The sequence below is a fragment of the Erythrolamprus reginae genome, chromosome Z (assembly GCF_031021105.1).
Source record: "Erythrolamprus reginae isolate rEryReg1 chromosome Z, rEryReg1.hap1, whole genome shotgun sequence".
Lineage (NCBI taxonomy): Eukaryota > Metazoa > Chordata > Lepidosauria > Squamata > Dipsadidae > Erythrolamprus > Erythrolamprus reginae.
Genome location: NC_091963.1, coordinates 93,167,194 through 93,192,652, shown reverse-complemented (window position 1 = coordinate 93,192,652; position 25,459 = coordinate 93,167,194). Strand labels below are relative to the sequence as shown.

At 41.1% G+C, this 25,459-nt stretch overlaps 1 protein-coding gene across 5 annotated transcripts in view; it reads left to right on the top strand.

Annotated features, from left to right (window-relative positions):
* Window positions 1–23,837, top strand: part of NBR1 (NBR1 autophagy cargo receptor) — a 36,612-nt gene extending 12,775 nt beyond the window's left edge. For 4 of the 5 annotated variants that reach the window (XM_070727001.1, XM_070726997.1, XM_070727002.1 and 1 more), the window contains 17 exons: window positions 1,001–1,023; window positions 1,748–1,936; window positions 4,682–4,735; window positions 7,501–7,709; window positions 8,793–8,954; window positions 9,602–9,808; window positions 10,484–10,637; window positions 11,393–11,683; window positions 12,585–12,707; window positions 12,818–12,893; window positions 18,137–18,298; window positions 18,395–18,508; window positions 19,074–19,392; window positions 19,641–19,729; window positions 20,378–20,453; window positions 21,121–21,226; window positions 22,238–23,837. In XM_070727001.1, coding sequence (XP_070583102.1) covers window positions 1,754–1,936; window positions 4,682–4,735; window positions 7,501–7,709; window positions 8,793–8,954; window positions 9,602–9,808; window positions 10,484–10,637; window positions 11,393–11,683; window positions 12,585–12,707; window positions 12,818–12,893; window positions 18,137–18,298; window positions 18,395–18,508; window positions 19,074–19,392; window positions 19,641–19,729; window positions 20,378–20,453; window positions 21,121–21,226; window positions 22,238–22,417 — 2,505 coding nt within the window. In that variant the 5' untranslated portion in view covers window positions 1,001–1,023; window positions 1,748–1,753 and the 3' untranslated portion in view covers window positions 22,418–23,837. The remainder of the gene's footprint in view (window positions 1–1,000; window positions 1,024–1,747; window positions 1,937–4,681; window positions 4,736–7,500; window positions 7,710–8,792; window positions 8,955–9,601; window positions 9,809–10,483; window positions 10,638–11,392; window positions 11,684–12,584; window positions 12,708–12,817; window positions 12,894–18,136; window positions 18,299–18,394; window positions 18,509–19,073; window positions 19,393–19,640; window positions 19,730–20,377; window positions 20,454–21,120; window positions 21,227–22,237) is intronic. The other variant, XM_070727000.1, reaches the window with a different exon arrangement.
* The last annotated feature ends 1,622 nt before the right edge of the window (window positions 23,838–25,459 follow it).

The window sequence follows — 25,459 nt, the reverse complement described above, 5'->3', positions numbered from 1 at the left end:
ATATTCTGGGCCCGAGCCATATAGGGATTTATAGGTAATAACCAACACCTTGATTTGTGCCCAGAGACTAATAGGAAGCCAGTGCAGCTCACGGAGCATAAGTATTATATGCTCTTGTGGCTGTATTCTGGACTATTTGAAGTCTCCGAACACTTTTCAAGGGTAGCCCCATGTAGAGCACATTGCAATAATCGAGTCAGGAGGTGATGAAGGCCTGAGTGACTGTGCACAGAGCCTCCTGGTCCAAATAGGGCCTCAACTGGTGAACCAGGTGGATCAGGGCAAAGGTCCCCCTAGCCACAGACGAAAGATGATGGCCAGACTCAGCTGTGAGTCCAGGAGGATGCGGACCCTATCTGAGGGGGACAGTGATTCCCCCCCTCAGAACAATGGATGGACAGATTGAGTAGTCCTTAGGAGGAAATGCCCACAACCATTGGGTCTTGTCTGGGTTGAGCTTGAGCCTTTTGTAGTTTAACCAGCATTTGTCTATTTGTACATTAGAATGAGGCTTTGTATCAGCAGCTGCTTTTAGTTGTCTTTTAAGGAGGAGGTTGAACCTAATGCTTCAGCTCTTTATTCATCACTTCCTATTATGTAAAGTTAAATGCTAATTTAAATTTGCTCAAAATTAATTCATAACTGAAATGTTGATTGCTCACACTACCCAGGATATGTGATTCTTCTTGGTTTTTCTTTTGTCTTTTAAATAATTTGAATATAGAATTCCATTACATTTGAAGACATGAAATTAATGACATGAATTGTACATCATAGTAAAATTAGCAAGTCCTGCAGGATATATTATTTTTCTTTCCCAAACTTCAAATTGGATTTGGAGATTGGAGATGAAATCTATATCAAGGAGTAAGAAGGAATTACCAATGCAATGAAATTATATTGGGCCCAAATGTGATTAAAATATAGTAATTTATATTCAAATGCAATTTTGGACATGATAATGTAATACTAACACAGTTTGTTTTTTCTCTATCTTTAGGGGAATATCAAGAGGCTGTTAAGGTAATGGATTAGACTAGTCTTGGAGCTTATTTTTATAGCAGTATAAATCAACTATTTTAGATTTAGTTTAGATTCTCTTTTCTGGTCTAATTCCTGGATGAGGGATATATTTCTGGTTGTGAAGAATACTAGCTCTCTTGTCATAGATGGAGAAGTCATAGGAGGAATTTTGGCGAAATCGCTTAGTATCCCAGTTGCTGTTTATGAGAAAATTATAAAGGAAATTTCCAGGGAATTAAAAGCGAAGGGAATATAGAAATACTTACATAAAAAAGGAAATTGGTTTTATCTTTTTAAGTATTAGAAATTAGGAAATGCTCCATATATGTTGAGTTTGAAAAGATCCATTATTGATGCAACATCCATCTGGTTTGATCAGTAGTCAATTTTGCAATTTTTAAAAAAATCCTTTTTCAGGTTTTCTTGCCCTTTATATTCTACATCTAAGATATATACATTCCACTATAAAAGTACCTTCCAGCATTTTCCCATTTTGTCTAAGTGTTTCTGGTCTTGTCCTGAGAAAACTATGATTTAATGCAGACTATCTACTTTGCTTCTGCTAGGCACTTCAACATGTCACAATACTATTTTTTTCAATTTTGAATTCTCAATAAATGTGTTACTTTAGAAAGATAGGATTGTTTTTAAAATGGTATATAGTTTTATTAGAATGACTATGTTAATGTATAGGTAACTTTATGAAAAGTGTTTTTCCCCCCAGTTTGCAATGAAAAACGGCAATCAACTTCAGATGAATGTCTATGAATTAAGAGTTCCTTCAGGCATGTCTTCAGGATTGACATTTGGGAGAACTGAGGAACTGTTTCTTCCAGAAGTTAAAAAGAAGGTTCCAATTGCTTCGCCTCAGATACAAGACAAAAATACTAAAAGAAAGATTAAAAGGATGCAGGTAGAATTAAAAAGATGTTTTTTCTGGCACCTGTAACTATACTATCAACTATCCATTAACACCATACAGTGGTCCCTCGACTTGCGCGTTCTCGATTAGCGCGAAACGCTGCAACGCGGTTTTTCAAAAAATATTATTTAAAAAATAAAATATTAAAATATTATTTTAAAAAAAAATTTTTTTTTTATTCTGTTCCCTGAATGGAGACCGCTGGCCGCTCAATCGGGCCGGCAGGGAACAGAATGGAGCCTTCCGCGGCGGGGCTGGGGGAGCCGAGCCCAGCCCCGTGACATTCGCTTTCCTGCCACCCGCAGCCGAGTGATCGTGGGCTCCTTCGCAACCTCAGAGAGCTTCCTGGTTTTCGTGAGCTTTCATGCCCAGGAAGCTCTCCGAGGTTGCGAAGGAGCCCAGGATCACTCGGCTGCAGGAAAGCGAATGTCACGGGGCTGGGCTCGGCTCCCCCAGCCCCGCCGCGGAAGGCTCCATTCTGTTCCCTGAATGGAGACCGCCGGCCGCTCAATCGGGCCGGCAGGGAACAGAATGGAGCGTTCCGCGGCGGGGCTGCTATGGGGGGGGAGACGAGCCCAGCCCCGTGACATTCGTTGTCCTGCCGCCGGCAGCCGAGTGATCCTGGGCTCCTTCGCAACCTCGGAGAGCTTCCTGGGCATGAAAGCTCACGAAAACCAGGAAGCTCTCTGAGGTTGCGAAGGAGCCCACGATCACTCGGCTGCAAGCGGGAGGAAGGCGAATCCCACGGGGCTGGGCTCGGTTATCCCCCCGGCTCCCCTCCTACCAGCCCCGCCGCGGAAGGCTCCATTCTGTTCCCTGAATGGAGACCGCGGGCCGCTCAATCGGGCCGGCAGGGAACAGAATGGAGCGTTCCGCGGCGGGGCTGGGGGAGCCGAGCCCAGCCCCGTGACATTCGCTTTCCTGCCACCCGATTGAGCGGCCCGCGGTCTCCATTCAGGGAACAGAATGGAGCCTTCCGCGGCGGGGCTGGTAGGAGGGGAGCCGGGGGGATAACCGAGCCCAGCCCCGTGGGATTCGCCTTCCTCCCGCTTGCAGCCGAGTGATCGTGGGCTCCTTCGCAACCTCAGAGAGCTTCCTGGTTTTCGTGAGCTTTCATGCCCAGGAAGCTCTCCGAGGTTGCGAAGGTTACATCTTCCGCTGCCAGCCAGGCCATGCTGGCGGCAGCGGAACAATCGCTGGCTGTCAACTTTTCTTTTTAAAACTGGGCAGGAGCTGACTTGCCTCCCCAGTGCTAAAAAGAAAAGTTGACAGCCAGCGCTGCGAAACCGCCGAAACCGGAAGGGGCGAGGTGGGGGAGAACGGGAGGCTCAGCATTCCGTCAGCCGCAGCGCTGGCTGTCAATTTTTCTTTTTAAAACTGGGCAGGAGCTGACTTGCCTCCCCAGTGCTAAAAAGAAAAGTTGACAGCCAGCGCTGCGACTGACGGAATGCTGAGCCTCCCGTTCTCCCCCACCTCGCCCCTTCCGGTTTCGGCGTTCGGCAACGGAGTCCGACGCTGGGGCCATGCGGGGCCGCTCATCCAGGGGGGCGTGGACTGGCAAGCGGCAAGTGATCTGGCGGGAAGACCAAGGGAAGGTTCCTTCAGCCGCCCAACACCTGATCCGCTCCGCAGCGCGGCAGCAGCGAGGAGCCGAAGATGGGGTTTCCCCTTTGCCTTTACCCCATCTTCGGCTCCTCGCTGCTTCCGCGCTGCGGAGCAGATCAGCTGTTGGGCGGCTGAAGGAATCTTCCCTTGGTCTTCCCCGCCGCCCACACGCAAACTCCACCATCTGCGCATGTGCGGCCATGAAAAAAATGGCGCACATGCGCAGATGGTGGTTTTACTTCCGCATCCAGTATAACGCGGAAATCGGTTAGCGCGGGAGGTCTTGGAACGTAACCCCCGCGCTAATCGAGAGATCACTGTATTTTTCTTTTTGGGTCTTTCTATATCAACTTGCAAAGGTTCTGATTTTAATTGCATTACATTGTGTGGCAATGCTTCATTCTGTTTTAATCAATCTTTATCTTTAGATTCAGATCTTAAGATCTAACATAAATAATGTATATATTAGTTGTTATGTAGATATCCTCCTGAGATATATAGGCTTTTGGATAGTGTATTGATCTTAAATCCATAGGTAGAGATAATTATTGATAATTATCCCAATTTTTTTCTAATTCTACAAAAATAGAAAAATATTTATTCAAGGTCTGTAGTGTATGAATGCTGAGGAAATGTGGGTTCTCTGATATTATTCAATTAGTTGAATAATGCCTTAATTTCTCCCACATTTTATTGCTAATTGTTGTTCTTACTCTTTACAATTTATTTCATTTCTATAAAATTGTGACAAAGCATTCAGAGAGGAATATAAGTATTGAGTAGACTGTATGCTTTTTTTTGCGGAAGACTAAATATTTTCTGGTTTTTGAAGTATATAACCATTCTTCACATTTCAGATTTGTTTGAAAGATTTGTTTCTTACAAATTATTAATTAAATTCACTTCTCTTCCTTGCTCCCCCCTGAATATATTCTGTTCTGCCAGAATCAATGACATTGTTTCTAGCAGCAAGCCTGGCCTTTTTAAATAAAAATACCAAACAATATGATAAAGTCTGAAGAGTGTATTTATTTATTTTCTCAGTCTTGCCAAGTTCAATATGAATAGGTACAAGGAAGTTGTATGTTAAGTTTTGCTGCAATGTGGTGGTGTTTTTTTTAATCTTTCTAGAGTGAACACCTCAGTGAAGCCCCTCCTAAATGGTTTACCAGTTACTTGGAAAAGGTGAATGTGGTTTCTTTTATATTTGTCTTGTTATGTAAGAGGCCTTCAGAAAAGGCATGGGGGGTGATTCAAACAAAGTTGGAGAATAGTACAGTAATACCTCATCTTACGAACCTAATTGGTTCCAGAAGGAGGTTTGTTAAGGCGAAAAGTTCGTAACACGAAACAATGTTTCCCATAGGAAACAATGTAAAAGCGATTAATGCATGCAAGGGGGGGGAATTGCAAAATGGCACTCTGCTGGGCGCCGCTGCCCGGCTGTCACCTTTTAAAACAGCCGGGGGGCTTCTTGGCGTTCTCCTGAACGCCGAACCCAGAAGTTCAGCAAAAGTTCGGGTTTGGGTTCCGGAGGCCGCAGAGAAGTGCCCGGCTGTTTCAGAAAGTTACAGCCGGGTGGCGGTGCCCAGCGGAGCGCCGTTTTTACAATCGGCAGCGGCGTTTTCGACCGATCTGGTGGCTGAAACGGAGGTGGGGAATCCCAATAGGGAATTCCATGGGTGGAGCTTTGACGTCACAAAGGCGTCCTTCCTGGAGGCCACGTTTCAGAAGGTGACAGCCGGGCGGCAGCGCTTCTCCACGGCCTCCTGAACCCAAAAAGTTCGGGTTCGGGAGAACGCCGAGAAGCCCCCCGGCTGTATTAAAAGGTGACAGCCGGGCGGCGGCACCCAGCAGAGTGCCTTTTTGCGATCTGCGGTGGGTTCGTAAGTCGAAAAAAGTTTGTATGAAGAGGCAAAAAATTTCCGAACCCCCGGTTCATATCTCAAAATGTACGTATCACGGGGGGTTCATATCACGAGGTACTACTGTATCTCTTTCTTTAGAGGTAAACAAAAGGATATTACAGTGATCCCCTGATCGTTGCGAGGGTTCCGTTCCAGGACCCCCCGCAACGAGCGGGTTTTCGCGAAGTAGCGCTGCGGAAGTAAAAACACCATCTGCGCATGCGCAGATGGTGCTTTTACTTCCGCAGCACTAGCGAGGAGCCAAAGATTGGGGGCGGGGCGGCTGTTTAAAACGTCGCTGCCGGCATGGGGGGCTTCCTAGCAGCCCCCCAAACCCGGGTTGGGGGTCCGGGGGGTGCTGGCAAGCCCCCCATGCCGGCGGCGACGTTTTAAAACAGCCGCGCCGCCCCCAATCTTCGGCTCCTCGCTAGCGGGCAGGCAGGCGGCGGACAAGCCGTTCGCTGGCGCTCCTCGCCGCTTTCCAGCTGAGTCCTGAAGCGAATTCGCTGCATTGGCTACTGATTGGTCTCCAAATGCAATTCAAAGTGTTGGTTGTTACCTATAAAGCCCTACATGACTTAGGACCAGGTTACTTATGGGACCGTCTCCAGCCTCATGTATACCAGTGACCCATCAGAGCCCACAGAGTTGGCCTTCTCCAGGTCCCATCAGCCAAGCAATGTTATCTGGCAGGCCCTAGAGGAAGGGCCTTCTCTGTGACAGCTCCAACTCTCTGGAACCAACTCCCCCCGGAGATTCGCACTGCCCCCACTTGCCTGGCCCTCCAGAAGGCTTTAAAAACTCACCTTTGCCAGCAGTCCTGGGGCCGTTGAGTTCTAACACCATGCTGCAACCATCGACATGACTGTGACATGAATGAGTATGGTTGTATGCAGGGGTGGGCTGGAAAGCGGCGAGAGCGAGCGCCAGCGAACGGCTTGTCCGCCGCCTGCCTGCCCGCTAGCGAGGAGCCGAAGATTGGGGGCGGCGCGGCTGTTTTAAAATGTCGCCGCCGGCATGGGAGGCTTGCCAGCACCCCCCCGGACCCCCAACCCGGGTTTGGGGGGCTGCTAGGAAGCCGCCCATGCCGGCGGCGACGTTTTAAAACAGCCGCGCTGCTTTCCAATGAGTCCCGAAGACAAACGTCAAACTTCCGCGTTTGTCTTCGGGACTCATTGGAAAGCGGCGCGGCTGTTTTAAAACGTTGCCGCCGGCATGGGCGGCTTGCCAGCACCCCCCTGAACCCGGGTGGCCGGGCGAGCGGCGAGCGAACGGCGGGTGGCCGGGCGAAGGGCGGGCGAGCGGGTGATGGGGAGGGCTTCTCGCCCTCCCGCCAGCAAGAGGGGGAGCGAACGGCCTGGGCAGGCTGCGGACAAGCCAGTCGCTTGGGCCGCTTCCCAGCTGAGTACTCAGCTGGGAAGCGGCCGAGCGAAGCGGCAGCAGCAAGGAGTTTGCGTGGGCGGTGGGGAAACTCCTCGCTGATGCCCGCCAAGAGGGGGAAGACCTAGGGAAGCCGCCCAGCAGCTGATCTGCCTGGCGCCATCTACGCATGCGTGCCCATATAAAAAAGGGCACGCATGCGCAGATGGTGTTTTGACTTCCGGGTTGAAAAATCGCAAATTAGCCTGTTCGCAATGGTCGGGGACGCAATAACCGGGGGATCACTGTATTCATCATGGATAGAGCTTCATACACAGATTGATATTTGATCCAAATTGGCTAAACCCAAATTTCCTAATTGATTTAAGAAGGGAGTTTTGTCAGTTTAGTGTGGTCAGGAGGTAGGAAAAAACCAATGCATTCATCCTTCATGGTTAGTATGTGATAACTGAAGGCATGTAAAGGTGGTTGCTCATTATGCACAAAATTATTAAAGTGTACATTGTATGCAGTACTGTTTTTCTTCAAACCAGCTTACTTGCCTGTCTATTCTAACTGAGTGCATGCATCGATTCTGGGAATAGGAGATCAGAGCAAGAAACGAAAAACCAATATACGCTTGCTCAGGATGCTTTTCTTTTTCTTGTGCATTTCCTTTTGCAGTTCCGGGAGCAAGTTGTTCAAGACACTGTTAAAATGCTGGAACAGAAGTTGAATGACAAGCTGCTTCTTAGCAACCAGCTTCCAAGGTCCATGAACACTTCAAGACACCAAACTCCTGAAAATTCATTGGTGCAACACAATTCCTATGACTGGCTACTCTCCTGCAATAATTGTCAAAAACCCATAGTAGGAATCCGGTATCAGTGCAGGTAGGACACAGGCCAGGGGATTAAAATGCAAATTTCCATGGTTTTCCAGGAGGTTAGAAATCAGTATTCTGAGGTTTTCTAGTGACTGTTGTTTATGATATATAAAAATGATTTAAACAAAAATGGTCTAATCATTATATAGCCAAAGTGAAAATATCTCATGGAATCAAAGATAAAATTAGCAATATTTCTTGAATAGTTGGAAGAGGAACATCAGTGATTTTCACATTCTTCCTTTCAATAAAATTTTTGTTTACATTAGGACAATAATATGAAACTCAATAACATTTGTTTACTGCAGCTTCACCTTCAGGAACTACCAGAATTTACCCAACCCTAATGGCTCTCTAAAAAGAAAAAAAAGTTTTAAACACTTTCAGAAATATTAGCCATTCTAACCTTTTTTCCCTTTCGGATTTCTTATTAATTCTGTTACTGTTTGCTTACAGGAGATTTGCTGCCCCTCTTATTGATAAAGCAACCCTGGGCAGTTTACAGACTATAATAAAGAGATAAATACAAAAATAATTAAATAATTAAAATTTAGAACACTGTGTACAAATTTTAAACCAAGGAGATGGATATCACAGGGATGATATTTTTTAACCTCATCAGTCTTCTCCGGCATGCATGTTCCCACAAAACCTCAAACCAACTGACAAAACCAGGTTTTTATACAGTTCAAGAAGGGCAGAAGTATGGGAACTTAAAAGTCTGAGGCCATAGCAGAAAAGGTTCTTTTCCTTGATCCTGCTAGCTAGAATATATGTCCACACAAAGTGTTCTGCAAATAAAAATAACTTTATTAACACTTTTTAAGCTTATAAATCCCCTTGCTATTCAGCTTTTCAATCACCATTTTGAGAAAAATAAATCTAGGGTTTTATTTTCCTTACAGAAGCTTCACTGGCTCATAATTCTGCTTTTATATCTTCCCCTAAAATTTCATCCATTGTACTTCTAAATGCACTGATATATCTCAATATATTAGCACAGCTGGGAAAGTATTTTAATAGATAATTTAAACAGTTAATAGAGGGAACAGATCAGTAATTCACCACATTGCCTTTGTTCTTTTCCCAGTGTTTGTTCAACATATAACATTTGTGAATTGTGTGAAGCTGGATTATATTTCCATGATCCTAACCATGTCTTTCTAAAACTGAGGAGGCCCCCTTGGCATATTTCAGACACACAGAAGCTTGAGCAGCTGTCATCATCTCTTTTCGCTTCTGAGCAAGTCAGGTGAGCAACCAAACTGCAAGTTCCTTGCTTCCATTGTTGAATCCCCTTGAATTGTTTATATTTAGAGTGCTCATGATAATGAATATAACGTACAGTGAAGAAAGCTCATGGAGGAATCAAAGATATAGCAACTTTCATTCATATCAACCTAGAAAATTTAACATTTGGTTTGTCTCCCTGCCGTTTTTCACCTCTGGTAAATAAGTTCTATTGAAATGGCAAATACTCCATTTTAATACTGGACAAAATTAGAATCTGACTTGATCCTAGGTAGAAAAGAAGCAGCAACAAAGGAATTCCCTGGGGTTCAGGGAGAACTAGATAATTGATGTGGATGCCCTACTGAAATGGACAAAGTCCAGAATTTTTGATAGGGCAAGGCTTTGATTTGAGAGTAGCAGAGGGGCTGTATTTGTTTTACTTTCTTGTATTAAGCCTAGGGGGGGAAACTTGCAGATTCCTTAAATGATCTTTACTGCTGAAAAGATGTCAACCAACAATAGTATTTGGATGTAATGAAAAGGATGCTTGTTTATTGCTGGTGGTCCTCTAGCCAGGGATTGTCTGCCTAACTTAGGAGACATCCAGCTCCACATTTTTTTTAATAGGGGAGAAGCAAAATTAATACCTTATTTCAAATTGTTCAGATTCCAAAAGCAGACGGACAAGCATTTCCTGAAAGCAGAAAAGCAACATTTACGAGGAGAGAAGAAGCTACGTAAAGCTGGAATACGAGGATACAAGAAGCAACTTAAATTGCATCAAAAGTTTAATCTGTGGAACTCAGTTCATGCTCTTGACCACACTGGTTTGGCAGCTACAAAATCTGATATGCTACAATCCAATACATTTCTGTAAGCAAGCCAGGACCTGGGTTATGTTTAGAAAGCATAAACTGCATATTTTATGTTGGCTTTTAGTAGACTATGAGCTCCTATTCTGACAAGATTATGATATGTGCATTTCTAGTATTTTCATAACTTCTCTAAAAATATAGTTTTAAAAGACTATTAGATAAATTGTGATTCATTAGATCATCATTTCAGAGATACTTCCTTAACAGAGAAACAGAATGATCAAGAGCAAAAACTCTGGAAGTGGGAATAACTTTTATATCCTGTTCGGCTTTACCATGACTAACTGCATTCTGGCAGCCAGTGGTGGGGATCAGTCTACCCAGCTTGGCTAGTGAATCCAAATAAAACACAAAGGGCAGAGGACAACTTAGTCTTGTCTCCTTCTGAATATCACAATGGGTCCCAGATTTTGGTTAGCCTTCTGTAGGTTAGCCGTTGAAGTATCTTGGTTCAAAAATGGTTGCCTTACGATGGTCTGTTTTGCCCAGTTTAAAGATTACAGGAATGAACGTTTCAGTAGTATGTAAGCTCATAATCTCTAATGCATTTTAGATCAGTTTCCTAGATAGCTATGTGTATCAGGCTACTGCTCTTAGAATACCTACTTAGAATGGTTAATAAGCCTGCAGTTGAAATTTTACTGAATTGTCTCTGATTTCCTCTGTTTTACAGTTCTCTGCAGCGATGCCCAGTTGTTTCCACATTGAGTGCTGCCTTTGTAGATGAGAATTTACCCGATGGAACTTGCCTCCCACCAAAGATTATCTTCATGAAGCATTGGCGTATGAGGAACACAGGCAATATGGCATGGAGCTCTGATACCAAGGTGTTTTTTGGTGTTTAATTTGTAAAAGTGCATGCTAAAATTTAGCTTTGGCACTGAGTCTGCTCCCTTTACTCATCTCCTTTAGCTCTTTCTGCATCAATATTGGGACGGTACTTTGTAAAATGCAGTAGTACTTGTTGCATGTTTTAGGATACGTTGTGCTAATATTTTGTTTTCTACTATTCCAGTAAATAATGGATCTGAGTAATGTAACTTGCTTATTTATACCAAGATTTATTTTAAACTCCCAGCCACCTGCTTTGGAGTTTTGGCTGCACTGTTAAAAGCAGAAACTGTGGTTCTATGCTACCCTGGTTGCTAAGTAAATGGGAACTGAAGGATTCATTTTAATTAATCAGAGATGCCCAGATCTCAGAACTGTATATATTCAATGAATTGTGATTTGTCTCTCAAGTGTTATTAGTCTATTTCATCACAATTTGTCTCTAAGATTATCTAGTAACATTTTCTCTGCAGCCCTAGAGATTCTTGAAAGATAGGATTTTATGTCACAATCCCAGATACTTAAATTCAGGATCCTCTTCACAGTATTTTTTCTTTGTGTTGCATAGTGCCTGAGAGCCACAGAATTAAGCTCAGCTCAGAATGGAAGTTTTAGTCTCTGTTTACCAACATTTACTTAATGAAAGTCTTATAGAATACAAGGGCTAAAAACATTCATGCATGACCAGTATGAGAAACTTGCATGTTTTGGTGTTACCAAAAAATAACTTTCCCTTCTCTTCATATTTCAGCTAAAATTCATGTGGGGAAACATTACTATGAAGTCTTCAGGAAAAAAAGATGTAGTTGTGCCTTTCCTACTTCCTGGAGAAGATGGGTTTGTCTCGGTGGAATTCGAAGCCCCAGCAACAGAAGGAACCTACTCTTCCCACTGGAGGTTATCACATAAAGGGGAACCATTTGGACCCCGAATATGGTGCAGTATTGTGGTTGACTCCTCTACCACAATTTCCAATCTACCTGACCATGGCAGATTGATGCCTAGCTTTTGCCAGAGTAGTAGGTCTCTTTATAAAGAAGAGGTACGGCCCTCATGTACATGGGTCTATTTAAGACTGGTTATTTTCTGTCAATATTCTTTTCACCTCTCCCATTTTCTCATTCTATTACATCTCTGCTCTCTCACTCTCTCTCCTTCCCCCCCCCCCCTTACATCTGTATTATTGGCCTCTCTTCTTTAATTTGAATATTCTCTTCTGATTCAAATAATTTACATTCCTAGAATCAATCAACTAATCCTTTTGGCTGTTAGTTAATTTGTTTTAACAATTTGTACCCCTAATATTTTCAGATATAACTGAGAAAAAGATATCTTGATCAGATACCATAGAAAGTCTACTGATCAGTCTATATGGATTGAATATTATGAGAGTTGTCGTCCAAAACTTTTGTAGGGCCCTTACAAATCTTACCAGGACCAATGGATTAGTCTTCATGAGATAGTTTCCCAAGCAAAAATAGGATCCTGAAAATATCCTAATCTATATCGCATTAACTTCATCTTTAACTAATTGCAAGATAGTTGTTCAATCTATTTCTCATCTCAATAAAATAAGGGATGTATTATTTTTTAAGTAAAATAATTTTTAACTTCTGAACAGTGGAAGAAAGTGTAGTAGTGTCACTTATTTTAAAAAACAATACTAACAGATATTGAAGAATTAAACTTTGCAAGTTTATTTTGCATTTTTGTTTAGCTGAAGAAGCATTGAACAAAAAAGAATTCCAGATTCTCTATACCAAGTATTTTAAATAGATTCATTCTTTTTTTATGTAACACAGAATAATAAAATGAACATATAGAGATCAAGGTAGTATGGAAAATGTATTGCAGTATCAACAATAACATGAAGTGCCTGTGTAAAATAGTTTGTCTCAAAATTACCTTGGAGCATCCTTCAGTATTACTTCTTTTTTCCATAGGAAAATGCTTCAGAATTTAAGGGGGAAGTAAGTTTGGCCAACCGAGTTGCTTCATCAAAGATGAAAAGAATCCTCAATGCTAGAGAGTTTTACATCCCATCACTTGATCTTCTCACAGCCCAGGTGAAATGTCTGGTACAGACCAAAATTCAAAATGGGTTCAGAGAAAAAAAAATATATTCCATAAGTTTTCTCTGTTGTTAAATTGTTCACTTTTGTTTTCTTACCATTAGGATTTGCTATCCTTTGAATTGTTAGACATTAACATAGTGCAGGAATTGGAGCAAGTCCCTCGTAATACTCCTGTTGGTAAGTTGTGGAAAATACATTCTCATCCTGCTTTCTCAATACAGTATGTCTAATTTGCAAGGCCTATACCTTTTCCATAGGATATTCCTTGCGAGCTACTGGAATCCTCTGGAGCTGCTGCTGCTTCTTGAAATTACTCTGTTTTGCCTGCTCTATTAAGCAAGCAATGTGCTATTTGCCTATTGTGAAAGATTCTGAGGTTTCTCACACGTTGGAACTGTAATGAGATTTTAATTTGTAAGGCTTAGTTTCATCCTTAGTAGTTTCCTCAAGATAAATATAGTTGGGTCAGCATTTGCTATCTTTGATATGACGCAGAGGTTTTTACCTCTCAGCCCGGGAATTTCAAATTCAGCGCGGAGGACCGACCTCCGTGCTGGAATTTGAAATGAGAATTGTTGCTGCTCTACAAACATAGGGCAGCAACAGTTCCTTAAGGAAATGCGGGAAAGAAAGGGGCCAATTGCAGGCCCGCTTTCTTCCCCGCCCCTTAAATCCCGGATTTTCTCCTCCCCACCCCCTGGCAGCCAAACGGTTGTTTAGCTGCGGGCCGGATAAGGTAAGAAAATCGTCTGGGGGCCCCGGGTCTGGCAGCGCAGCTCGCTGCCGGGCCTCTCCTCTAAGCGTCCATGGGGGGGGGGTGAGGACCGAAAGCCGCGGCAAGAGGCCAAGAGGCGCGGCCCACCGCTTGGCCTCCAAGCGTCCATGGGGGGGCGAGGACCAGGAGCCGCGGCAAACCAAGCGTCTGTGTGGGGGGGGAGGAAGCGATCTAAATGTGGTCCGTCCGGTTGTCCAGGAAAACCCTGTGCCGGCCAGCAAAGCTGTCTTTCCGGCAAAGCAGCGCACTTTTCAAACGCACTGCTTTCCTGCACCTCTTTCCTGGGTGGAGGGGGAGGCGGCCACCTTCCTCCCGCAGCACCAGGCTCAAGCCCTGTGCCGGCCATGAAAGCCAGCTTTGCTGACCAGCGCAAGGCTTTCCCGGGCAGCTTCCTTTGCTGGCCGGCACAGGGCTTGAGCCTGGTGCCACGGGGAGAAGGTGGCCGCCTTCCCCCCTGCCCAGGAAAGAGGTCCAGGAAAGCAGCATGTTTGAAAAGCATGCTGCTTTCCTGGAAAGCCGGCTTTGCTGGCCGGCACAGGGCTTGAGACTGGTGCTGCGGGGGGAAGGTGGCCACATTCCCCGCCCCAGAAAGAGGTGCAGGAAAGCAGCGCGTTTGAAAAGCACACTGCTTTCCCGGAAAGCCGGCTTTGCTGGCCGGCATAGGGCTTTCCCAGGCAGCGGGTTTGAGCCTGGTGCCGGTCAGCAAAGCCGGCTGCCCGCCGGAAAAGTGGAGAGAAAGAAGGAAAAGAGAGGGAGGGAAAGAGAAGTGGAGAGAAGGAGGGAAGGAACGGAGAGAAAAGTGAACGAGAGGGAGAGAGGAAGGGAGGGAGGGAGAAAGAGGGAGAGGTAGGGGAAGGGGGGAAGGAAGGAAGAGAGAGAGAGAAAGAAAAAAAGTGGAAGGAAGAGAGAAGGAAAGGAAGGGAAAAGAGAGAGAGGAGAGAGGAAGCGAGAGAGAGAGAGAGAGAGGAAGAAAGCAAGAGAGAGAGAGACAGAGAAAGCAAGAGAGAGAGAAGAGTGGAAGGAAGAGAGAGAGAAATGATAGAATAAAGGGGAGAATAAAAGAGAAATGAGAAAACGATTGAGACAGAATGACAGGAAAGAGAGAAACAGAGAGAGAAACGACTCTTGATTTAAAGCATATGGTAAAAGCACTTAAATAATAACAGAGGAAAAAAACCCCCAGCCCTCACCTGTTTTTATTAATAGTTACGTTTTCGGATTTTTTGGTTGTTTTAGTTTTAATAGTAATAGATTTTGGTTTTGTTTTATTATTAATTTCTTTTAATAAAAAAGAAGGGATTTTTTATTTATTTATTTATTTTATATATATACATACATACATACATACATACAGTGGTACCTCAAGATACGAACCCCTCATCTTACGAACAACTCGTGATACGAACCCGGGGTTCAGAAAAATTTTGCCTCTTCTTACGAACTTTTTTCAAGTTACGAACCGGCGTTCGGAGACTGCTGGGAAGCCGCGCGGCTGTTTTAAAAGGTGACAGCCGGGCGGCAGGGCTTCCCAGAAGCCTCCCGAACGCCGGTTCGTAACTCGAACAAAGTTCGTAAGAAGAGGCAAAATTTTTCTGAACCCCGGGTTCGGTTCGGGAGGTTGCTGGGAAGCCCCCCAGCCCGGCTGTCACCTTTTAAAACAGCCGCGCCGCTTCCCAGCGGTCTCCCGAAGCCGAACGCGGAAGTTCGGCTTTGGCGTTCGGCTTCAGGAGACAGCTGGGAAGCGGCGCGGCTGTTTTAAAAGGTCGCAGCCGGCCTGGGGGGCTTTCCAGCACCCTGGGAAGCCCCCCAGGCCGGCTGTCACCTTTTAAAACAGCAGCGCGGCTTCCCAGCAGTCGCCGAAAGCCGTTTTTTTTGCGGGGGTTTTTTTGGTTGCACGGATTAATTGACTTTACATTGTTTCCTATGGGAAACAATGTTTCGTCTTACGAACCTTTCATCTTACGAACCTCCTCCTTGCACCAATTAAGTTCGTATCATGAGGTATTACTGTATGTATATATATATATATACTTCTATGCTGCTCAGTCTCAAGGGGACTGCCGCTCAGACACTATACTTTTCTGCCCACCCCGAAAAAAAATTAGAGGGAACACTGCCAGTGATGGCAAACCTATTTTGATTCACGTGCCAAAAGGGTGTGGGTGTGCTAGTATGCATGCACTTGCCCACACCCCTTCCCTCCCCCCCACGCATGCACACAGACCTTTCTGAAGCCTGGTAGGTAAAAAAAATGCCTAAACAGGCAAACTGGAAGTTCAGGAAAACACACTTCCAGTTTGCTGTTGTGCTGTTTTTTGTGCTCCGGAGAATTCAGGGAAGCTTCCTGAAGTTTCCTTGAAGCTCTAGAGTACAAAATATAGCACAACAGGCAAACTGGAAGTTCAGAAAACTCACTTCTGGTTTGCCCATAATGCTGTTTTTTGCACTCCAGGGCTTCAGGAAGCTTCCCTGTGCAAAAATCAGCAAAATGGCAAACCAGAAGTGTGTTTTTCTGAACTTTCAGTTCATCTGTTGGGGGATTTTTATTTCCTCTGAGGATGAAATGGCCTTTCCCAAGGCTAAAATCAGCTGACCAGTGCACACATGCGCATTGGAGCCGAAACATGGCAAAGTTTTGCGTGCCCTCTGATAAGGCTCTGTGTACCACCTGTGGCATGCGTGTCATAGGTTCACCATCACAGCTCTAGGCCAACATATGTATTTACCACATTATCCCTGACTATAAATGACAGTTGAACTTAACAAGATGAATTTGTGAACTTTTCAGTTCCATGTGATCTGTGATGCTCAGCTAATTATCTGCCGATGCATTTATCTCATCTATTAGAAATCTTTATTTCTTTCTATTTGTTTTCAGGTATGTTTAGTTTTTATCTGCTGACCAATCCATCACTTTTCTTTACTACAGATGAGGCAATGGAAAGACTCTATAAACATAGTTTTCAGAAATACAAAAAAAAAGAAAAGAGTTATGTTTCTTCCTTGTGGTATCTTCCTTTTCCAGATTCCATACAAGGTCCAAGTCCATACAAAATCCATGACTGTACTTCTCTGCCAAAAACAACTGTCTTAGATCAAAAACAAGAAGATAATGAGAGAATCATTGATTGGCTAAGGAAAAAAAATCACAAATAATTCAAAACGAAGATAATCCAACAAAATAATTTATTAACGAACGATAAATCTTAAAACGATACCGTAACTAACACATTGTAAAAGATTTATCTCATATGTAACATTGGAAGAATTCATACACTTAAGCCTAAACAAATCTAACAGAAATTCTCAGCTGCATTAAGAAATGGAATAATGTACCAGTGATACACTTGGTTTTAACGTCGTATGGAAATGATTCACCAGCCTTTTGCTGGTTCCTCTCCTCCCCCTATCTATTCTCCTTTTTTTTCTACTCTACTTTCTCTTTACCTATTTCTCCTATCCTCTGTTTTCTTTCTCCTCACTCTTTTTTTTCTTTTTATTTCTCTTTCCCTTTTCCTGAAGATTTCCTAATATTATGATATTGTTATGGTATAGGTAATTAATGTACTGATTTATATTTAAATGAATGTTGACCTATCGTTAAGCAACCTTGCTACTTTTGCTTTCTGTAAATTTAATAAAGAATTTTTTTTTTTTTAAGAGAGAATCAAATACAAATTAGTGTCTGGTAAGCAATTAGAAGTACTTTGGTGACCCTAAGAATTCCCTGTTCTACTGGGTTTTCTTATCAGGTAGAAGCCAGAAGTCTCAACTAAGAACTGAATGACCAATTTAATTGGCTTTATTATTGATTATCTATTTTGCTACAAAGCTGCTAACTTTAGAATTAGGAAAGTTTACCAGATAGTTTTAGTGATACTGACAAATGGTTGCCAGATTGTGTGCACTTAGTCAAAACTGCATTATAAACCAAGATAATCTATACTGCTTTCAACAAATTTATCTAGTTTTGCATTTTGTATCTTCAGCTTTTTTTCTTTCAATATAGCCCCTGCTGCAAGATATCCTTCATCCCTTGATAATCAGAATTTACTTGGCTCAACATAGATCTTTCTTACTAGGCCTATATTCAAATACTGTAAAATCTAAATTCTATAGACTTAGAAATTTAAATATTTCTAATTTTTGTATAAAAGCTACAATATGCAAGTTCTTCTTCAAATCCGGCTCTTGAAAATTGATGTTTTGTAAAATCCCTGTTCTTGCAATCCAGTAGCTTGAATGGTATCAGATTTCCTCTTGATGTATAGCAATAGTACTTAAACATATACCACTTCATAGTGCTTTTACAGCCCTCTCTAAGAAGTTTACAGAATCAGCATATTGCCTCCAATAATCTGTGTCCTCATTTTACCCACCCTGGAAGGATGGAAGGCTGAGTCAACCTTGAGCTGGTGGGATTTGAACTGCAGCTAGCAGTCAGCTAAAGTAGCCTGCAGTGCTGTACTCTAATCACTTTGCCACCTCAACATCTCACTGATTGAAGTACTTACATTCATTCAGTAAAATGAATTAGATAAAAATGACTACCAGAGATTAAATGCAAACACAGTATCTAGGATAGCTTTCTCTGTTTTGGCATTTTTGGTAAATACTGCCAAGAATATTTAATCTCATTTTACAGATGGTCAAGTCAGCAAATGGAAGGCTGAAAATTCAGGAAACCAAGAAGAAGGAGACGAAGACCTGAGTGGAACCCAGTTTGTATGTGAAACAGTCATTCGTTCTCTCACCTTAGATGCTGCACCTGACCATCAGCCCCCACAAAAAAAGAAGCTTTTCCATGGTGAATGCTTTCAAATATTTCATTAAAAATCTGCCATTTTCAGAAAATACCTCCGAGTCATTGATTATTTCCTCTTTTTTGTCATTGTTGATTTAGATTCTCTGCAAACACAATCTGACATTGCCCACTGCAGCCCAGAAAAGAATGATTCCATTGACCCTGTATCTGCATCAGAGGGATTACAGGGCAAAGTACCAATTTATGAAACTGGTAAGGTTTGATGGTTAATCTTTGATTTTCTGAAGAGTTAATGAATTGAATGTAAGTAACATCTCTGCTTAATGAGGAAGTTCCCAAAGTGGATCAGATGAACAGAGTAACATAATAATGAGATTTACTGTTAAAGGCTTCACTAAATTACTCATCATCTATGAAAGTTTGGTGTAGTAATTAAGGCATCAGGCTGAAAACCAGGAGACCAGGAGTCATAAGCTCATTTTAGGCATGAAGCCAGCTGGTGACATTGGGCCAGTAGCTCTCTTTCAACCATTAGAAGGAACAATAGCAAACGACTTCTGAAAAACTTTGTTCAGGCAATAAACAGAGGTCAAAAGCAGATTTGATGGTACACACATCCATAGCTTATGTTCTTGTCCAAGGTACATATTTGAAATGCAGGTGATTAAGAACTACCTATGATTTGAATGGTGAGGAATAAGGTTTTAGTAGATGAGGCCTGTGACTTAGGTATACCTACAAAATAGAATGATGAAGGCATTGTGGAAAGGACTGCAATGTTGATATTTATACTGAAATTTTACTTCCTGTCTTCTAGAAAACCTCCCAGTGCAAGATGAAAAATCAAATGAAGAAGCTGATAGTGATATTCTGGAAGAATACAGCAGTCAGGCATCTTCTCTTTCTGAAGATTGTGTCATTGCCCTTCCAAAATGTTTTGATACTAGTCGTCCTCTGAGCGAATCACTGTACAGTTCGGCACTCTCGGAGTCAAATTTAGAAAATGTTACTATTGCTCTAGAAAATCCCGAAGAAAGCCACACAACAGTAAATAGCACCAGTGATATGCTGATTACCTCTCATTCCCTTGATGAAGTGTCACTGGCCCCTCAGAATGGGGAACCGCAACTAATAAGGTACCAACTAAACCAAGACTAATCTAGAACCTTAATATTTCAGAATTTACTATAATTATAAGTAGCCTCTCAAAGAGAAGTGTTGATTTCTAAATGTATATACCAAGCCAAAATGTACACACAAATCCAAATGACATATTATTATAACAGAACTACCTGAATGTGTAGCAAAGACCAGTATCCCCAATTTTCAATCTATAGAGCTTTTGTTACCGTATTATAAATATCTGTTTGTTTTTCTCTCATAGTTTTCGGGCTCTTTCTGAGAGTTCTCAAGAAGCAAAAGAAGTTCCCACTGCAGAAGAAGCCCTGATGGCTCCTGTCCAAATGTGGGAAGGTATTGTATTGCAATGTTTTACATGATAGACATTAAGCAGGAGTTTCTAACTGAAGTCCTTCACTTTATAGACTGCTGCTCTCCACAGATTTATGTATATTTGAAATATATGTATGTATTTATTTTATTTATTTGGTTGGATTTCTATGCTGCCCTTCTCTGCAGACTCATAAGTATGTACATATTGTTGTTTTACTAAGTAAATCCAGTAAATTTTATAAATTTTGTTTGTAGGAATATTCTCCATTCAGGGTTTCCAGCAAACCTGGAAAATAGGAAAATCAGGGAATTATCAGTAAAAATGGAATAAATCGGGGGAAGAAACAAACTGTATTAAAATGTTTAAAAACCAGGGGGAAATGTTAAAAAAAGGATCATGCTGCCTGGCAGAGTCAAGCAAAAACGAGCATAACTGTGGCAACAACTTGCTTCCTCAGCTACCGATATTTCTCCACGGCTTAGCCATTTCGTATGACATCATCTACGACCACACCTTAACTAAATCGCAAGTTACAGGGAAATGTTGGAAATATCAGGGAATTTCAAAATGCTTTCCCCCTGGACACCCTGCTATTCCTTCTGCAGCAGAAAAATTGATTCTTTTCTCTATTCTTGCTCTCATGGACTTTTATTTTTACTTTCTTGTAGAATTACAGAGAAATGATTCTGAGGTTCCATATCCAGAAAATACAAATAACCCATCAATGTATCCCGAATCCTCTAGGTAAAAAAAAATCAAACAGATTTCATCATGATATGTATAACAAATTTTAGTGAGATTTTTGATGTGTCAATTAGACTTTTGTTTCTTCCTTTTTCAGAAATGATTATTTAATCTTATAGTTGAACAAATCAATTGAGACTTTTTAAAACAACAGCAGAAAGCCACCAAGAAACTAGAGCAGATGAATAGAATAGAACAGAACAGAATAGAATAGAATTTTATTGGCCAAGTGTGATTGGGCACACAAGGATTAAAAGAACAAATTCACTATCACTTACGACTCTTTGAATGCAGAAATGTTAATTTTAGTTTCTGGCATGCTCACTGAAGATATTGGGTCATTGGATTGGAAACTATTGGTAGTTGGAGTAGGTTATACTGTGCTGGGTAAATCAGTAATCTGATAATGGAAAAAGCCCTTTTCCTATATTTGTATATTTTATTTATTATTTATTTATTTATTTATTTATTTATTGGATTTGTATGCCGCCCCTTTCCAAGGACTTGAGGCGGTTCACAAGATATATAAAAACATAGTAATACATCTAAGTCAATTAATATAATTAAAAACCCTAAAAATCCTAAAATAATTTAAAACATTCATAATTATTCATTTCATAAAACACACTAAAAAACACACTTTAAAAAACTCCAATTTGATTTGCAGACAAAGCCCAGGAAATAGCCTTGCTGGTGGCCTGGTGAAAGGAGCTTTATCATTGGCTGCCTCAGCTTACAAGGCATTGTTTGTTGGGCAGGCTTCCATGGATCAGGTAAATAGATCATCTTGTCACCTTATGAGACCCATGGCTGCCTCTGCTCTTTGGAATAATTCCCCCCTCCCCATGCAACAGACCCAGGTCTTTATATTTATTAAGACCTGGCTATTCCCTGATGCATTTGATGCCATTTAAGTGAGAACCCCTTTTTGGTTGTTTTGCTATGTGCTTGGTCATCTTTTTATATTTATATATTTGGTTACTGTTATATTTACATTTTTGATTATGATGGGTTTTTATTCTTTTTAATTATTCGTGCTGCATGCTACCAAGTCATATTGTTTAAAGTACCTAGTCTTATAATTTTTTAAAAATAAATATGGAAGAGCAAGATCAGGAGTGTGTACATTTTGTGGTTTCACAATTAATCCTTGCAGATAAGGATACAGCAATCTAAAAAAAATAGGTTGCTAGTTTTTGTGAATGAAAAGATAAGCTTGAGAATTGGGTGATACAGTGAATTATTACAAATAAGGAAAATAATACTGAGCATAGTAGAAATTATTCCAATTTAAATTTTATTGGGATAACTGTAATTGGAGAATGGTTAGAGTACCTGAGATACAGTGGTGGGCTACTAGCCGGAACGCTAAATTGCGCTCACCGACACGGCTCATAAGTGCTTGCGGGGCAGTGCGATTTCTGCACCTGTGGTGCTAGATAAATTGTGCATGGAGCCGCAGGTGCGCCCGTGTTTCGGCATGCACGGAAACAAAAAACATGGGCGCACCTGCAGCTTCATGTGCAATTTTGCTACCTCCACAGGTGCAGAAGTATTTTTTTTTATTTATTAGATTTGTATGCCGCCCCTCTCCATAGACTCGTAAAGTAAAGTAAAATCGCTCTGGCCCCAAAGGCACTTACAAGCCGGGGCGGTGAGCGCAATTTAGCATTCCAGCTAGTAGCCCACTGCTGCTGAGATGTACATAAATGTTTGCTTTATGCAACTTTGCATTTATGTGTTTCCTCCTTATGTTGATATTTCTGTACTTTTCATCCTTTCAGGCTCTTTCTGTAACCAGTGAGAATCACATGACTTCATTTCTGGCTCACCTACATGAAATGGGATTCTATGACAGGCACCTTAATCTCTACCTGTTGCAGAAACATAAATGTAACATTAATCTGGTTGTTGCTGACTTGCTGGAGCTGAATCAGGGTGATTGGTATGGGAATCCACATTAAACCTTTTTCACTTGTGCATTAAAAAACCTAACAGCAACTGGCACCAGCAACTTCTAGCTCCCTTCTGTCCTAAGCAGATCCAAGATGGCTTCATTTTTATTTTTCAGTACCTTCTAATTCCTACCATCTCTATTATCCTACTGCTCAGGCATTGGAGTATCTTTTATAATAGATTATACATAGGAGAAAAGCAGTGATTATGCTCCAGAAATATAAGTAGTGTTAGCAGTCAAGGTAGGCTCTAATTTATTTCTCTTCTGATTAAGCAATACTTTTATCCCATATTTAATGTTGTGTGCCTTGCAAGACACCAACATCTGAAAACTATGTCATCCTCATTAGGAAGATTGCATGAAAATTCACAATTCCATTATTTTCTGGTTATTTCCTTGTTAGAAGCAGAACAATTGTTTATGTGAATAAAAATACTAAAGGTGTAGCTGTTTATACTGCACAGTTTATAGATAGTGACTGCTCAAGCTATTTGAAGGGTAGATGATCAAGACCAATCTGAATATTTAAAAAATATTTTTGTAGACTTTTACCAGCCGGCTGTGTTTTATAGGAGTAAATACTTCTCTTACCAGCAGTATTCCTGATTTCTCTACCTAGGTGTTAGACCAGTTTGAAGTCCTTAAAAAGAGCAATATTTTAACAACTCTCCAGCTTAATTACATACTGATAGACTCATTAAATAAATGATAGAAAATTTTGCTTAACATGTAAAAGAAAAAAAATATGGATGAATGATATTTAAGGAAAATAACTTCCCATGTCTCAATTTAATCAAAACATAGGACATAAGAATATATGGGGAATTTGCCCATGTCCTCAAATAAATACTGTAAGGATTTGATCCTAAATGGTTTACACTTTTTGATTTGAATCTCAGATGTTCCTTTCATTTTTTTCATACAAGATAAAAGGAATGCTCATAAACCATATAAAAAGTAATGGGATGTACACAAGTATAGCTTTTCAGTGATTTTGTAGGAAATAGTTAATATTGCAAGGAATTGAAATGAGAAGTTTCCTAATTAGGCAGATTGAGGAGCTGAGAACAAACTGCTTGTGCTGTGTATTGCTTATTTAATAAAATATGTGTGTAAACTGAATGATCTCTAAATGGAAGACCTCAGATTTGCAACTTCTCTTGGGCTGATGGGGGGAAACCTTTAAATTACTAGGTAGATCTTCAATTACTTCAATCAATTACCTTCTTTTTGGCTCTGATGAGAGCTTTCTTATATTTCATAAAAGGTGAAATTTTCTTCTATTGGCTTTGTATGTTTTATGAGAAGTTGCATGATCGATAATTTAAACAATACTGATATTATGATATTGTTTATTGCTTAGATTAAGCACTATGGTCTTTGGATGAAAAATAAAAATAAAAATTCACATTAGCATTAAAAATGCACATTAGTTTTGCCTTTGTGAAAATTTGTTCTTTGATCTTTAAAATAATGGGTAAAGTAATACGGATTGCAAAAGAAACTTCTAATAAAAACAAACATGTATCCATATAAAATACATCTTCATGCTGGGATAGCAACACTTATATAGTGAGGCACATTTATTATTCTTTATACCACTTGTGTAGGTCCAAAGATTTCCTGAGCCCAATGTGAAAGACATTTCCCTTGCTCTTTTGGAGATGCTTACACCCTATTGCCATATATGTAACATGTAGTTGTGCAGATAGTGAAATACTGATTGCAGGCTCCAGATGGAAATTTTAGAAAGAAATCTCCTTGAAGCAGGGGCTTCTTTTACGGTATACAAAGATAATAAGGAATTAATTGCTTTCTCAAATATAATTTCTTTGGCAGCTCAAAATTCCATCAAAGTTATCAACAAATTTCTGAGACTATTCAGTATTGGTACAAATTCAAAAACATGGCATAAAAATATCAGTAATCATATTTAGGGTCTGATATATACTACCATATAACTTCAGGAACTTAATACCAGATCAAATAAAGAAAGGTTTCCCTTGGATTAAGTATTCTGGAAAGAATCTATTAAAAATTATGAGGGATAATTTTGACAGACTGCATTCAAGATGAACCTCTTGACATTTGAGTAAACCTCATCCTCCTTTTTGGAGTCACTGCCTTCAGCCCAACTTTGGAAATTAAGATGCAGGGCTCTCATCCCCCTTGTTGCTTCTATGCTTCCTGTATGGTGGTAAGCAAAAGCCTACCAGTTACTCCATCTAATATAATTCCCTGGGGAGACTATATCCACATTCCTAATAGCATTTGGAATTAGGAGGGAAAGACAGCCTGGTTTTCTCACTTGCACCAAATGGGCTTCCAAATGACAGGCAGGGAAAAAAAGCTAAATTATATTTATTCAGGCCTGTGAGTGCAAGTCCTGTAGAACCGGTAATTCTAATGTGATCATTTTAAACTAATGGTGGTGGGAACATCCAGAGGATTATTCTGAGATCCTTACATAACTTGGTGGGCCAATTTATTTTGGCCCATCTCGGACTCTAAAAAGGGTATTAAGGAACATTAATGATTTTGAGGTAACTATAGTTATAGTTTATTAGATTTGTATGCTGCCCCTCTCCGAAGACTTGGGGCGGCTCACAACATAACAGTGATACAATACATTACAAATCCAATAGTAGAAAAATTAAGTCAATTAAAAAAACCATTAATAACATAGTAAAATCCCTAACTATACAATCATACACATTCAACCTAATCCATCATACAGTAACGCCGAAAACATAACAAAAAGGGGAAGATGGTAATTATCCCCATGCCTGGCAAGAGAAATATGAGTCTTCAATATTTTACGGAAACTGCTGCCGTTTTAACTTGCCTGAGACCAAACCTGAATAGAGAGTACAGTATATTGCAAGAGAAATTCCAGCTACATTTACCTTCCAATTTTGCTTTAAAACAAACATGCAATCGCGCAGCGATTAGAACAATTGCAATGGACTGGAACGAACAAATTTACAAACGAGTTTAAAAACCACACAAAATCCAGAGAGCATATTAAAGTGAAAGTGAACCAACATCT